The sequence below is a fragment of the Onychomys torridus genome, chromosome 6 (assembly GCF_903995425.1).
Source record: "Onychomys torridus chromosome 6, mOncTor1.1, whole genome shotgun sequence".
Taxonomy (NCBI): domain Eukaryota; kingdom Metazoa; phylum Chordata; class Mammalia; order Rodentia; family Cricetidae; genus Onychomys; species Onychomys torridus.
Genome location: NC_050448.1, coordinates 133986747 through 134003424, shown reverse-complemented (window position 1 = coordinate 134003424; position 16678 = coordinate 133986747). Strand labels below are relative to the sequence as shown.

At 39.4% G+C, this 16678-nt stretch overlaps 1 protein-coding gene across 5 annotated transcripts in view; it reads right to left on the bottom strand.

The window, feature by feature from the left end:
• The window catches only part of Lrrc40 (leucine rich repeat containing 40), a 43814-nt gene that overhangs the window by 10006 nt on the left and 17130 nt on the right, over nucleotides 1–16678 (bottom strand). For all 5 annotated transcript variants that reach the window (XM_036190674.1, XM_036190675.1, XM_036190676.1 and 2 more), the window contains exon 10: nucleotides 10774–10882. In XM_036190674.1, coding sequence (XP_036046567.1) covers nucleotides 10774–10882 — 109 coding nt within the window. The remainder of the gene's footprint in view (nucleotides 1–10773; nucleotides 10883–16678) is intronic.

Here is a 16678-nt window from a genome sequence, read left to right as displayed (position 1 = left end):
TTAAGAAGCAAGCTGGTGTAGCCATCCTAATATCCAGCAAAATAGACTTCAAACTAAAATCAATCAAAAGAGATGATGAATGACATTACATACTCATCGCAAGAAAGATCCACCAAGATGAAGTCTCAATTCTGAACATTTATGCCCCAAACACAAGGGCACCCACATATGTAAAAGAAACATTATTAAAGCTTAAATCACATATAAAACCCCACACATTAATAGTGGGAAACTTCAACACCCCACTTTCACCTCTGGACAGATCGGCCAAATTGAAACTTAACAGACATAATGGACTTAACTGATGTTATGGCTCAAATGGACTTAATCGATATCTACAGAACATTCCACCCAAGCAAAAAAGAATACACTTCCTTCTCAGCACCCCATGGAACCTTCTCTAAAATCGACCACATACTTGGCCACAAAGCAAATCTCAACAGATACAAAACAATTGGAATAACCTCCTGTGTTCTATCAGACCACCATGGTTTAAAGTTAGATTTCAACAACAGAAAAAACTACAGAAATCCTACAATCTCATGGAAACTGAATAATGCTCAATGGAATCACCAATGGGTTAAGGAAGAAATAAAGAAAGAAATTAAAGACTTCCTAGAGATCAATGAAAATGAATACACCACATACCCAAACTTATGGGATAGTGTGAAAGCAGTGCTAAGAGGGAAATTCATAGCACTAAATGCCCACATACAGAAGCTGGAGAAATCTCACACTAGTGACTTGACAGCACACCTGAAAGCACTTGAACAGGAAGAAGCAAAGTCTCCCAGGAGGAACAGATGCCAGGAAATTATCAAATTGAGAGCTGAAATCAATAAAATAGAAATAAAGAGAACAACACAAAAAAATCAATGAAACAAAGAGTTGGTTCTTTCAGAGGATCAACAAGATAGACAAGCCCTTATCCAAACTAACCAAAAGAAAGAGAGAGAGCATCCAAATTAACAAAATCAGAAATGAAAAGGGGGACATAACAACAGACAATGAGGAAATCCAGAGAATCATCAGGTCATACTTCAAAAACCTCTACTCCACAAAACTGGAAAATCAAAAAGAAATAGATAATTTTCTGGATAGGTACCACATACCTAAGTTAAATCAAGACCAGATAAACCATTTAAATAGTCCAATAACCCCTAAGGAAATAGAATCAGTCATTAAAAGTCTTCCAACCAAAAAAAGCCCTGGACCAGATGGTTTCACTGCAGAATTCTACCAGATCTTCAAAGAAGACTTAATACCAATACTCTTTAAATGGTTCCACACAATAGAAGCAGAAGGTATATTACCAAACTCCTTCTATGAGGCTACAATTACCCTGATTCCTAAACCAAACAAAGATGCAACAAAGAAAGAGAACTACAGACCGATCTCCCTCATGAACACTGATGCAAAAATACTCAATAAAATACTGGCAAACAGACTCCAAGAACACATCAAAACAATTATCCACCATGATCAAGTAGGCTTCATCCCAGGGATGCAAGTGGGTGATTCAACATACGAAAGTCTGTCAATGTAATACACCATATAAACAAACTCAAAGAAAAAAAAACACATGATCATCTCACTAGATGCAATAAAAGGCATTTGACAAAATCCAACACCCCTTCATGATAAAGGTCTTGGAGCGATCAGGAATACAGGGAACATACCTAAACATAATAAAGGCAATCTACAGCAAGCCAACAGCCAACATCAAATTAAATGGAGAGAAACTCAAAGCAATACCACTAAAATCAGGAACAAGGCAAGGCTGTCCCCTCTCCCCATACTTATTCAATATAGTACTTTAAGTTCTAGCCAGAGCTATAAGACAACATAAAGAGATTAAGGGGATACAAATTGGAAAGGAAGACGTCAAGCTCTCCCTATTTGCAGATGACATGATAATATACATGAGTGACTCCAAAAATTCAACCAAGGAACTGATACAGCTAATAAAAACCTTCAGCAACATAGCAGGATACAAGATCAACTCAAAAAAAAATCAGTAGCCCTCCTATATACAATAGACAAACAGGCTGGGAAGGAAATCAGAGATACATCACCCTTTACAATAGCCACAAATGATATAAAATACCTTGGGGTTACTCTAACTAAGCATGTGAAGGACCTGAAAAAAGAAATTGAAGAAGATGTCCGAAAATGGAAAGATCTCCCATGCTCATGGATAGGCAGGATTAACATAGTAAAAATGGCGATCTTACTAAAAGCAATCTATAGATTCAATGCAATCCCCATCGAATTACCAACACAATTCTTCACAGATCTGGAAAGAATAATACTCAACTTCATATGGAAAAACAAAAAACCCAGGATAGCCAAAAGAATCCTGTACAATAAAACAACCTCTGGAGGCATCACAATCCCTGACCTCAACCTCTACTATAGAGCTACTGTAATAAAAACAGCTTGGTACTGGCATAAAAACCGACATGCGGACCAATGGAATCGTATTGAAGACCCTGACATTAACCTGCACACCTATGAATATACAATTTTTGACAAAGAAGCCAAAACTGTACAATGGAAAAAAGAAAGCATCTTCAACAAATGGTGCTGGCATAACTGGATGTCAATGTGTAGAAGGCTGCAAATAGATCCATATCTGTCACCATGCACAAAACTTAAGTCCAAGTGGATCAAAGACCTCAACATAAATCCAGTTACTCTGAACCTGATAGAAGAGAAACTAGGAAGTAGTCTTGAACGCACTGGCACAGGAGATCACTTTCTAAATATAACACCAGTAGCACAGACACTGAGAAAAACAATCAATCAATGGGACCTGTTGAAACTGAGAAGCTTTTGTAGAGCAAAGGACACGGTCAACAAGACAAAGCGACAGCCTACAGAATGGGAAAAGGTCTTCACCAACCCCATATCTGACAGAGGTCTGATATCCAGAATATATAAAGAACTCAAGAAATTAGACATCAAAATGCCCAACAGTCCAATTAAGAAATGGGCAATAGAACTAAACAGAGAATTCTCCACAGAGGAAGTTCAAATGGCTGAAAGACATTTAAGGAATTGCTCAACATCCCTAATTATCCAGGAAATGCAAATCAAAACGACTCTGAGATACCACCTTACACCTGTCAGAGTGGCTAAGATCAAAAACACAGAAGACAACTTATGCTGGAGAGGATGTGGAGCAAGGGGAACTCTCCTCCACTGCTGGTGGGAATGTAAGCTTGAACAGCCACTTTGGAAATCAATATGGCGCTTCCTTAGAAAATTGGGAATCCATCTCCCCCAAGACCCAGCAGTAGCATTCTTGGGCATATAACCAAGGAATGTTCAATCATACCACAAGGGCATTTGATCAGCTATGTTCATATCAGCATTGTTTGTAATAGCCAGAACATGGAAACAACCTAGATGCCCTTCAACTGAAGAATGGATAAAGAAAATATGGTACATATACACAATGGAGTACTACTCAGCAGAGAAAAACAATGACATCATGAGGTTTGCAGGCAAATGGATGGATCTAGAAAAAATCATCCGGAGTGAGGTAACCCAGACTCAGAAGGACAAACATGATATGTACTCACTCATAGGAGGATACTAGATGTAAAACAAAGATGACTAGACTGCTACACAACTCCGGGGAAGCTACTTAGAAAACAGGACCCTAGGAAAGACCCAAGGATCACCCAATGACAGAGAAATGGATGAAATCTACATGAACAACCTGGACGACAGAGGGAGTAATAAAGGGCAAGATTTGAGGGAAAGAAAGCTTAGGGGAGCAGGAGATCCCAGCTGGATCAAGAACAGAAAGGGAGAACAAGGAATAACAGACCATGATAAATGAAGACCACATGAGAACAGGAATAGGCAGAGTGCTGTATAGGTCCCCAGAAATCCACAATGATATATATCCTCTGTATACTGCTAGCAGTGGTTGAGGGAGGGCCTGATCTGACCTAGTCTGGTGATCAGATGACTAAACACCCTAACAGTCGTCTTGGAACTCTCATCCAATAACTGATGGAAGTGGATGCAGAGATCCTCAGCCAGGCCCCAGGTGGAGCTCCAGGTGTCCAACTGTCGAGAAAGAGGAGGGACTGTAAGAGGGTGAATTGTTGAATCCAAGATTGCAAAGAGCTCAGGGACAAATAGCCAATCAAATGGAAGCACATGAATTATGAACCAATGGCTGTGGAGCCCCTGCTAGATCAGGCCCTCTAGATAAGTGAGACAATTGAATAACTTGAACTGTTTGGGAGGCACCCAGTCTGTGGGACCAGGACCTGTCCTTAGTGCATGAGCTGCCTGTTTGGAACCTTGGGCTTACACAGGGACACATGCTCTGTCTGGAAGGAGGAGACAGGACCTGCCTGTACTGAATCCACCAGGTTTAAATGAATCTCCAGGGGTGTCTTGGTCCTGGAGGACATGGGAATGGAGGGGAGGGACTGGGAGGAAGGTGGGGGTGGGGACAGGAGGGGGGAGGACAGGGGAACCCATGGCTGATGTATAAAATTAAAACACATAATAAAAAAAAAAAAGAAGAAAAAAAAAAAGGATAGTTATTGATCTGAAGTCTGTACTCCTTCATCTCTCCACATCATAAAACACAGTGTGAGCAAACGGGCTGGTAGCACTGCTCAGCCCCACTGCTGTTGCTTCATACATCACTCTAGAATCACCTGACAAATACCACCACCTCCACAGGGTTACCAGCCTCTTTACACTTCCACAATGCCTAGGAACTTAAATGCTTTCCCTTACTCTGTCCATGGACATTGTCAGTGCTTCATTGTTACTGTGTTCCCTGAATACATTACAACTATGAGACACTATCTCAGTTCCATTCACAAACATGAGGTAATCACTTCTCAAACTGCTTGTTAGTCAAGCTTTTCATTAACTAAATGATAGTTTCTTATTTAACAGACTCACCTTCAAACTTAAAATTTCCTCTAAATACTAGTTAGTGAATTTGAGAACTTAAATACCAAATTGACACTCATATTCTTGTAATAAAATCATACCATAAGATGTTAACATTAATCCACCTGTCTCTCTCATATCTTTTGCAACTGATAATTATTGAGTCAAATATTCTTGTAGGGGAGGCTAAGCAGGAAGAAAAAGAAAGAACCTCAGCAGCCACCTGCCTTCCAGGCACTATCCAGAAAGATGAAGCATTGCCTTTATATCAAAGCCCACCTCACTCCCAATAAGGGCAACTCTGTGTCCTTTAATAAAAACCACAAAAAAACTGAGGGCTGAAGAGATGGCTCAGTAGTTAAGGGGACTGGATGTTCTTCCAGAGGACCCAAGTGTAGCTGGAGAGTTTCTCTCCAGCTCCCGCCAAGCACTGGTGTCTGGCTACTGGCCAATTAGTGTTTTATTTATCAATCAATTATAGCAATATATATTTATAGCATATAGGACATTCCACAGCACTTTCCCCTTTTTGTTTTTTTAAAAAGGAAGATTTTTAACTATAACATAGAAAAATTATATATAACAAAACAATTATCAAGTAAGAATTATAGTTATAATATCTAGTCTATTTTTAATATTTAGTTTATTTGTATTTGGTAGAATTAAAGAAGATATCTATTTTATATTTGTGAGCTTAAGGTTTTATATCTAACTTATCTTTTATCACAACTAAGGAAATTATAACTATTTAGTCTTTAACTACACTAAAGACCCCAGAAGGATACACTATTACCTGGGAGAAGGATGTAAGCAACTTTTGGGAGTCTTGTGAGAGTAGACAGAGACAGCTGGCAGCCTGAACAGTCATCTAAAGTTCTTTTGTAAAGTTGAGGCATCTGTCTTTAGCTTACAGGCCTAGAGTCTCTCAGTCATGTGTGTGTGTGTGTGTGTGTGTGTGTGTGTGTGTGTGTGTGTGTCGTAGAATGTCTGGCAGTTTCCTCTGCAAAGCAGAAACCTGAAGGACCATCTTGTCAAGTAAAGTTTAGTGGTCACCTTTTTATGGATCCTGTATGTCCAGTCCATCAAGCAGTCTAGGCAAGAACAGTTTTTTGCCCAAGTGGCTATTTTTGTTAAGAAGAAGATAAGAAGATTAAAAAAACAAAAATAGAGAGAGTGTCTTTGATGCCCATCCTCCTCTCTGAAATAAATTGGTGCTGTCAGGAGCAGACATGTCTCACTGTCTAGAAGGTCTACATTTTTTAAGACATTTTTAATGTTGTTATTTTGTAGGTTTTTGAAGTATTTGCAGATTACCTATTTATCTGAAATATATCTATATATACCTAGAAAACTTAACATGACTATAAGTTTGACTATCATAGAAGGCTAATTACTAATCTGTATTTTTTAATTATCCATTACAATCTAAATGAGTTACATAAACATAATACCTCAAACAAGAGTAGAAATGTACATACAGTATAACAAAATTAACTTTAAATTTGTATCAATAAACTAAAATCCACAGCAATGTAAAACATTTTTAAACAAGTTGTTGCTCTTTAACAGTAGGTTCAACAATCTACCCTTTTATCCTATCATATCTATATTCTATGTCACCCAAGTGTGATTTCCAGAACCTACATGGTGGCTTACAACCTTCTATATCTCCAGTTCTAGGAGATCTGATACCTCTTTTGGCCCCTTCAAGCACCAGGCATATATTTGGTGTACAGACATACATGGAGGTGAAACATCCACGCACACCAAATAAAATACATGCTTGCTATGGAACAATCTCTGTACACTGTAAATATGTATTACTCTCATTGGTTAACAAAGAACTGACTGGCCTAAAGCTAGGGAAGAAAGATTGGGTGGGAGAGCCAGACTAGGAGAATTCTGGGAAGAAGGGTGGAAGAGGAAGAGTGACCAAGAGATGCAGAGGAAGCAAGACATGCTGGTGGACAGGTAAAGCCACAAGCTATGTGGCAACACGGATTAATAGAAATGGGTTAATTTAAATTGTAAGAGCTGGCAGGAGACAAGCCTAAGCTTTTGGCCAAGCATTTATAATTAATATTAAGTCTCTGCATGGTTATTTGGGAACTTGCTGGGACAGAAAAGTCCACCTACAAAACCCCCCAAACATCCAGCACCTACATCTACATAAGACATGAGAAAGGTTTTAAACACACAAAAATGGAGTAAAACATGGCTTCCTAGTCTCATGTCTCTCATGCCTGCCATGGTACAGAGACACGGCTCCCAGCCACTGCTTGCAGGTGCCAATTCGAGCACTGCCAGAGTGAGCCCTGCCAGCATGCCATGAATTAAGCCACATGGTGGATTTAAGTTTTGCTCATGCAGAAAGAAAAGACTACAGATATGTAGTAAAGACAGATCTAGATGGGAAAAAAGCCTCTGAATAGCTTACAGTGTGTTTAAAAATATACATAGGCTTGGAAGAGAGGAGGAAGAGTAAATACAGTCATAGATTAAGAAAATATAGTTCTAAAATGATAAAAGCCCCTAAAAAGCAAATAAAGTAATATATTTAAAGAGCCACATAAAGATTGAAAAATACACAAAAGAGTCTGGATACTGTATATTATTGTGCTGTCTTTGAATTTTTTTTTTTTTTTTTTTTTTTTTGGTTTTTTAAAACAGGGTTTCTCTGTAGCTTTGGAGCCTGTCCTGGACTGGCTCTGTAGCCCAGGCTGGCCTCGAATTCACAAAGATCCCCCTGCCTCTGCCTCCCGAGTGCTGGGATTACAGGCGTGCACCTCCACCGCCCGGCTTGTCTTTGAATTTTTTGACTGCAGAGGAAAGAGTGATAACAGCTAAATGTCACTGGATTATAAAAACTGCTGGATTAAACCAACCTATATATTTTTAAAATGTCTTGACTTCAAAATGGAAGTCAAAAGGTATGTTTAATTGGGAAAGAGGTTATGCTTTTATTTCTACAGGAAATGAAAGGCTGTGGATTCATTCAAAGTTAAAGATGATCTGGTTTGATCAAGGAAGATCCTCTGAAAATCCTGGCTCTGAACATACAGAAATAAACCGAAGAACTACAAGGCATGTGATGTAGATTTTACCTTCTCAAATATAAAACAAAACAAAAAAATCATCTTTGGCTGACTTGTTTACAATGCAGCCTATACTTGTATTAATGCAGATATGTATGTTACCTTTAAAAGTTTAAGAATTTTCAGAACAAGGGGATGAGACACCAATAAAAACGGATGGCCCAGGTGATCCAGCATCCAGAACAGCTTCAAGGCTGCTGGCTGAGATGTTCCAGCCTCAGAGAATACTCCAGCTAAGACTTAACAATTATCCTAATTTTCTCAAGGTTCCCCTAAAGATGCAAGCACCTCTCCTCTCCCCAACAACAGGAAGCAGTCTAGAAAAAACAACACCTACATTCCTAAAAGGTGGGGTATGGGTATTTGTTATCATTTAAGTGGGGTTGGTCACAAGTTATTATAGGTCATAGTTTAAAAAAAAAAAAAAAAGCCAAACTAAAGAGTTAATTTCAAAGATCTCTTTTGAAAGGAAAAAAGGGGGATATAATATAGAAATGATGAAATAAAAGGGTAGATTATTGAATCTACATTAATAAAAAACATTAATCTCAATATATTTTACATTGGTATGGATTTTGGTTTACTGATACAAATTTAAGGTTAATTTTATTATGCTATATGTATGTATTGGTTTTTCAAGACACAGTTTCTCTGTGTAGCTTTGAGCCTTTCCTGGATCACGGACTGTAGACCAGGATGGCCTCGAACTCACAAAGATCCTCCTGGCTCTGCCTCCAAAGTGCTGGGATTAAAGGTGTGCACCACCACCGCCCGGCGCTATATGTATATTTCTATTCTTGTTAGGGTATTGTGTTTATGCAGCTCATTTAAAAATATAATGTACAATTAAGAAATACAGATTAATACTCATCTACAATAAAGGAACTTATAGTCATATTAGGTATGTTTTCAAGGTCATACACAGATATATTTAGATAAATAGATGGTTTTCAAACTCTTCAAAGACCTACAGAATATGGCATTTATTGTTTTATAACCTAAGGCTTTTCATGACAGTGAGACACATTTGCTCCTGACAGCACCAATGTATTCCAGAGAAGATAATGGGGATCGAAGAACCTCCATATGGAGTTTCTTTTCATGGTGAAAACTAGCCATGTGGGCAAAGAAACTGCCCTTGCCTCAACTGCTGACAGTATACTGTCCAAACTGGACCAGCAGGATAGGCAGGATAACCAAACTAAGGACTCTGGGAAGAAGAAGGGCAGAGTCAGAAGAGATGCCCACCAGATGCAAAGGAAGCAGAACGTGTAGAAAATGAGGTAAAATGCCATGAGTCAAGTGGCAGAGGGTAGATAATAAATATGGGTCAGTTTAAATGCAAAAGTTAGCTAGTAACAAGCCTGAGCTATTGGTGAAGCATTTACAATTAATATTAAGACTCCGTGTTGGTTATTTGGAAACTGGTGGATGGGAAAGAAAAGTCTGCCTCCATATTCTAAAACAAAATTTTTAGTAAGGCCCAGGGAACAAGTTCTTTCTCCTCAGTGTGCCCTCCTTTAATTTCACTGTACCAGTATAACATCTTCCCTCCTACAACACCTCTCCACAGATACCCAGGCACTCTACCTCCCTCCTGCAGTACCTTTCCCCAGATACCCAGGCACTCTACCTCCCTCCCACAATACCTCTCCCCAGATACCCAGGCACTCTACCTCTTCCCTGCAGTACCCCAGATACCCAAGCATGCTGTGGATATCACTCTGTATAAATAAAATGCTGATTGTCCAGTAGCCAGGCAGGAATTATAGGCGGGACAAGCAGAGAAGAGAATTGTGGGAGGTAGAAGGCTGGGGAGGACAGATAACGCCAGCCTCCGCCATGAGAAGCAACATGTAAAGACACCGGTAAGCCACAAGCCACGTGGCAAAGTATAGACTAACAGAAATGGGTTAATTTAAGATAGAAGAAGTAGATAACAAGAAGCCTGCAATAGCCATACAGTTTGTAAGCAATGTAAGTTTCTGTGTGTTTATTTGGTTGGGTTTGAGCAACTGTGGGACTGGCGGGTAAGAGAGATCTGTCCTGACTGGGCCAGGCAGGAAAACTCCAACTACACAAGCACTCTACTTCCCTCCCACAATACCTCTCCCAGCATACTCAAGTACTCTGAGTCAAGTTCCATTTTGAGCCCACTTTTAAATTCTTCTAAGGAACCTGCAAAGAGGAATCTGCTCTCATGATTCTAACTATCTTATCCTTACTAATTGTCCTTTCTCTGAAGGACTCTTTCTCAAGTTTCCTATGGGCCTTGCAATGCTGTGCAGATGGACTACATAGCTGTACTTAATAGCTTTAGTGTGACCACAGCAGGGACACTGACTGCATCTTCAATACTATGCAGATGGACTGTGTGATGGTTTGAATGAGAATGGCCTCCATAAAGTCATATATTTGAATGCTTGGTCCACAGTTGGTGGAACTATTTGAGAAGGATTAGGAGGTATGAACTTACTGGAAAAGGTATGTCACTAGGGATATGCTTTGAAGTTTCAAAAGCCTACATCATTCCAGTTAGCTCTGTCTCCCTCTGCTTCATGCTGCTCTAGCACTATGCCTGCCAGCTTGCTGCCATGCTACATGTCATGATGGTAGCAGACTCTAACTCTCTGCAACCATGAACATAACCATGAGCCCCAAATTAAATGCTGTTATAAAATATAAGTAGCCCTGGTCATGGTGTTTTGTCGTAGCAATAGAATGGTAACTAAGACAGACTGCATACCTATAGTCTAGCAGCTTTAGTGTGACTATAGCATGGACATTGACTCTGGATTCACTTGGTAGCGTCATGGCAGTCTTAGGAACAAAATCATTTTGACTGGTCCCATCATCTGGAAAAGAAAAGTTATATAAAGTGAACATTACTATTACAAAGCCATCTTTAAACTGTTAATAATATATAAGAAATGTGTCCATGATTTCTAGATATTATAGATAATACCAATACATAGTCATATATGGTTTTATAATTTATTTTTATGTTCTTTGGTGTTTTTGCCTAAATGTATTGTGTGAGGGTGTCAGAAGCCCTGGAACTGGAGTTACAGGCAGATGTGAGCTGCCATGTGGGTGCCAGGAATTGAACCCAGGTCCTCTGGAAGAGCAGACAGTGCTGTTAACTGCAGAGCCATCTCTCCAACCCCAATAGTCATATATTTTTACTCCCAATAATTCAGACCTCATTTAAGAACATGTTAATAGAAAATAAAGTACTGCAGTGTGGCTTCAAATGCTGCCCACCCATATCATCCCACTGTAGGGAAATTTAGCTATTTCTTTAGAAAGAATCTTTGTAACTACAGCATCTAATAAGAAATCCTTTTTCTTCAGCAAAATAATGGCACAGTGGAAGGACCCTGTCAACATCAGAAAAACAGTTTCCTTCAAATGTCTACCAAACAATATACCTATCTTTTTATTTAGGATACAATAAAGCTAATTATTTCCAATGATTTAAAATCTGGCAATTTGTACAATGAAGCTTTGGATATTATACCACTAGGGTTTCATAGGCAAACGCCAAGGTGTTTTTTGACATGCACATATACTCGCACATTCAACTACCTTACTAAGCAGAAACCAACAGCCATTCTACAGCAAAAGCAACATGAGCTACAGAAGCAGCAGCAAAACAGAAGCCTATACATGTAAAGACATGGTTTTGTTGGGGCTGGAAAGGTGGCTCAGTGGTTAAGAAATGGTTTCATTAAAACTTGAAAATTAAGGATAGGATGTCTCACAGTTCACTCATATGAAGAAAAGGCAAAGGAAAGCAAAAGTAGGAGGCTGTGGGAATGGAGGCTGAAATCCCAGAGCTTCCCAGAGCTCCAGGCCACACTCAGCTGCATGGAAAACTGGAGGCCTGCCTACACAAGGAGACCCCATTTCAAACAAACAAACCAACAAAGAAACAGTTAAGCCAGGTGGTACAGATGTTTAACCCCCACAGAGTTGGAGGCAGGTGCTTTCTGTGGGTTTAAAGTCAGCTTGATTTACATAGTGAGAACAAATAAACACCATAAAACACACACAACAACCCAAAGAATTAGCAGTGTCAATGACCTTGTGTCAGTCCAGAGTCGTCCTATGAACACTTGAGGAATATGCTAGATAAGCAAGTGCATTTCCCTCTCATTAAGTGAATCAGTTACCCATTAATCAAGAATTAAAATGTATGTATGTACATTACTGTGAATCAACAGTATCTACTTTGAGAAAATGGTTATGCCCCATGCAAACACAACATGAATACTTTACTCGTAAAAACAGAACAAATGACAGTATCAACAGAAATAAAAGACACCAAGAGAAGCATTAGTATTAATTAAGTGCTTTGATATTTAGAACTTCCCTAGCAGTTTAGTCAGAGTCCTTTATAACTTTAATTTTTTTTTTTTTTTTAATTTTTATGTGTATGCATGTCTTGCCTGCAAGTAGTACTTACAGAGTTCAGAAGAGGGCATCAGATCCCCTGGGACTAGAATTACACAGTTGTGAGCCATCATATGAGTGCCTGGAAATGAACCCTTATCCTCTGGAAAAGCAGCCAGTGCTCTTAACACGAGAAGGCATAATATTAAATCATTAAGAAAATCTGTTGATTATATATCAAGACTCTCCATTTCCAAAGAGTTAATGTAAGTCAGGATAAGAAAGCCTCAAAGAGTATGAAAAATACATTCATTTTCACTATATATCTTTACATAGTTTTTTTTAAACTCTGTATGAGAAAAAAAAAAAAGAAAGAAAAAAATTTCAAATTGAAAAGACCCACTAAGTGAATACAATGAATACAATTTCAGAATAGTGGTCAAGAACTTTAAGTTTCCAGGGAGATTGTGGTGATATGTGTTCCCCAAAATATTGTGCACCCTAATAAACTTATCTGGGGTCAGAGAACAGAACAGCCACTAGACACAAAGGCCAGAAAATGGTGACACACACGCCTTTAAACCTAGCATTCTGGAGGCAGAGATCTGCCTGGATCTCTGTGAGTTCAAGGCCACACTGGAAAAAGCCAGACGTGGTAACAAGAGCCTTTAATCCCAGGAAGTGATGGCAGGAAGCAGAAAGGTATTTAAGGTGTGAGGACGGGGCACTAGAGCTGGTTAAGCTTTTAGGCTTTTGAGCAGCAGTTCAGCTGAGATTCATTCTGGATGAGGATTCAGAGACTTCCAGTCTAAGGAAGCAGGATCAGCTGAAGAACGGGCAAGGTGAGGTAGCTGTGGCTTGTTCTGCTTCTCTGATCTTCCAGCGGTCACCCCAATACCTAGCTCCATGTTGTTTTTGTTAATAAGACTCTTTTTTTCCCCCGGTTTTTTGAGACAGGGTTTCTCTGTGTAGCTTTGTGCCTTTCCTAGAACTCACAGAGATCCACCTGCCACTGCCTCCCGAGTGCTGGGATTAAAGGTGTGCGCCACCACTGCCTGGCTTGTTAATAAGACTCTTTTAAGATTCATGCTACAAGTGATAACTTGTTAAAAGTGTAAGTGTCTTTTGGGTCTTGGCTCCAAGATGACCAAAACAAGATGAAACAACAGTCATTCCAAAAAGGGCCACAGTTATATGTAACCAATCTGATCATGAACTGTGTCCGCAGCAAATGTCTTCGTTGCTGGTATGGTTCCCAAACTCTCTGTCAAATTGCATCACTTCGTGAGCTGTGCCATTCACAGAAAGGTAGCCAGGAATTTGATCTCATGAAGCCCCGAAGGACCAAACACTCCCACCATGAATTAGACTTGCTATACCAGGACCTACACCAAAACCCATGTAAAGAGGAGGCTTCGTAAAGACAGAAAAAAAAATTGAAAAAAATAAAATGGGAATTATAACTTTATGTTAAAAAAAAAAAAAGCACAAGTGGCTGACGGGAACATAGTTGAAGAAGAGGACTCCTGTAAATCTAGAGAGAAAAACATTGAAAGGTATTTCCAGTCATTCACTTGGTGAGACAGGAGGGCAAAGGAAGATGAACTCAAAGAATAGACCAATAGGGTATGCAGGGTACACAGAATGACAGACACAGGCTAAAAGCCTATTTTCATGGGAGAAGTACAAATCCATGCAATCTAGATGTGCCAGTAATGCTCTGAGGGGGAATAAGAAGGAAGTGAGAACCTAGAGGTTCTTGTAAAAAAAAAAAAGAAAGAAAATTTTTAAAAACGTGCCACTTTTGTAAACCTATTTCATTTTGAAGACTGTGCCAGTGTTGATTTATTATCCTCTGATGAAGGGAAAGAAAAATGGACAGTCATTTTCTGAGAGGCCTAAGAAGGAGGAACTTTTTTTTTAATCACCAAAAAGAAAAGGAAAAAATATACATAAGTCAGTAATGCATAGGTAGTAGCAATTTTATGTCTAGACCTCACTGTGACAGATTTTATTCATTTACTCCACAAGCTATTTTGTTTTTGTTGTTATTCTAAGACAGAATCTCAGTAAAAGCTCTGGCTATCCTGGAACTCACTATGTAGACCAGGCTGGCCTTGAACACACAGAGATCCTCCTGCCTCTGCCTCCTGAGTACTGGGATTAAAAGTGTGCTTGAACTCTCAACTTCTCTGCTTATGTGGTTCCTGGAAAGAATAAAGCTGTACATGTGGCTTCTTTATTCACATATGAATTGTAGCATGAATCTTAAAGAGTCTCATAATAAAGTCAAACCTGAAGCCAGGTATTGGGGTGAAAGCTGGAAGATCAAGAGAAGTAGAACAAGCCACAGCTACCTCACCTTGACAATTCCTCAGCTGATCCTGTTTCCTCAGACTGGATGCCTCTCAGCTGAACTGTGCTGCTCAAAAGCTTAACCAGCCAAATATTGGTTTTCACGCCTTATATACCTTTCTGCTTTCTGATATCACTTCCTGGGATTAAAGGCTCACTTTCTGGGATTAAAGGCGTGAGTCACCATGCCTGGCTGTTTCCAATGTGGCCTTGAACTTACAGAGATCCAGAGGGATCTCTGCCTCTAGAATGCTAGGATTAAAGGTGTGTGCTACCACTGCCTATCCTCTATGTTTAATATTGTGGCTGTTCCTTTCTCTAACCCCAGATAAGTTTATTAGTATGCACAATATTTCGGAGAACACAATACCACCACATGAACAGAGGTTATTTCATGGAAATATGTGTGTAATTGGAATCTCTGTGAAGGTCATGTGGCTTTTTGTTTTTGAGACAGGGTCTCAAGTAGCACAAGTTGGCCTTATACTTATCCAAGAAAGCACTGTGCAGGGAAGGAGGACTTTATAAACTCCTAACCCTAAGACTTCTGCTCCCAAGTGATGCATCTGCAGGTATGCACCAATATGCCAAGCCTTGCTTTTTTATCTATAAAAATTTGAGGGCTGGTGAGATGGCTCAGTAGGCAAAAAGAGCTTGTGACACAAACTTGCTGACCATCCCTGGAACCTATTTAAAGTTGAAAGGAGAGAATGGTCCTGAAAGTCACCTTTGACCTTGACATAAGAGCTTCCCATCCTATACAGAATAATAATAAGTAAAAATTTAAAACCAAGCACCCAAGAAAACAAACAAACAAACAACACCAATCTTTGGGGCTGGTAAGATGGCTCAGCAGAGAAATGTGTTTGCCACCAAGCCTGAGTTTGATTCCTGGAACTGCCATAATGGAAGAAGAGAACTCCTATAAGCTATCCTCTGACCTCCACACATGCACATGGGATGTGTGTGACACACACAACAGCAAGTGAAGTTCTGGGGTGGTTTGTTACACAGTGATACATTAGCAGAATTACTTTTTTCTTCAATCTCAAGTTTACACTAAAATGATGAACATGAAATACAAACTGAGATATATACCATCAGTAACACATTAAGTTAGCAATGGGGCCTTTATTCTCAGCTCTTGGGAGGCAGAGGCAAGGGGCTCTCTATGAGTTGGAGGTCAGCCTCATCTACATAGCAAGTTCCAGGAAAGTCTGGACTGCATAATGAGACACTGTCTCAAACAATAAAAACCTTTGTATATCATTAAAACTAAACTGACTTCATTGCTCTCATCTTTGGTGTGTGTTAATGCTTTTCTACATAACTTTTACCATTAGCTGACTAAAGCCATGAGTGGAGAGGGGACATTGAAATCCTACCCATATATTCTTAAGTCAGAACCCAGAGTACAAGCTTTTTTAAAGTAAAGCTTACTTCTTTTGCAGAGCTATAGTACTAGTTACCCACTAAACTATTAGGGGCTGGAGAGATATTCTGCTTGGTGGTTAAGAGTACTGGCTGCTCTTGCAGAGGACCTGGACTCAGTTCTCAGAGCCCACACAATGGCTCACAATCATCTGTAACTCCAGTTCCCAGAAAACCCAAGCTCTTTTCTGGCCTCTGCAGTCACTGCATGCATACATGTAGGCAGAACACATATACACATAAAATAAAAAAAAAAAAAAGGAAAAAAAAATTAAACTTTGTAATGACATTTAATAGTTAATAGATTTCAACACAAACCCACAGTATCCCAACTATGAATTCAGTAAGTTTTAAAAAAATGTTCTATTTTTCTTTTATGTATATAAGCATTTTGCCTGCATGCATATATGTGTACTATGTGCATACCTGGTGCCTGCAGAGACCAGAAGAGAGCATTGGTTCCCCTAGTG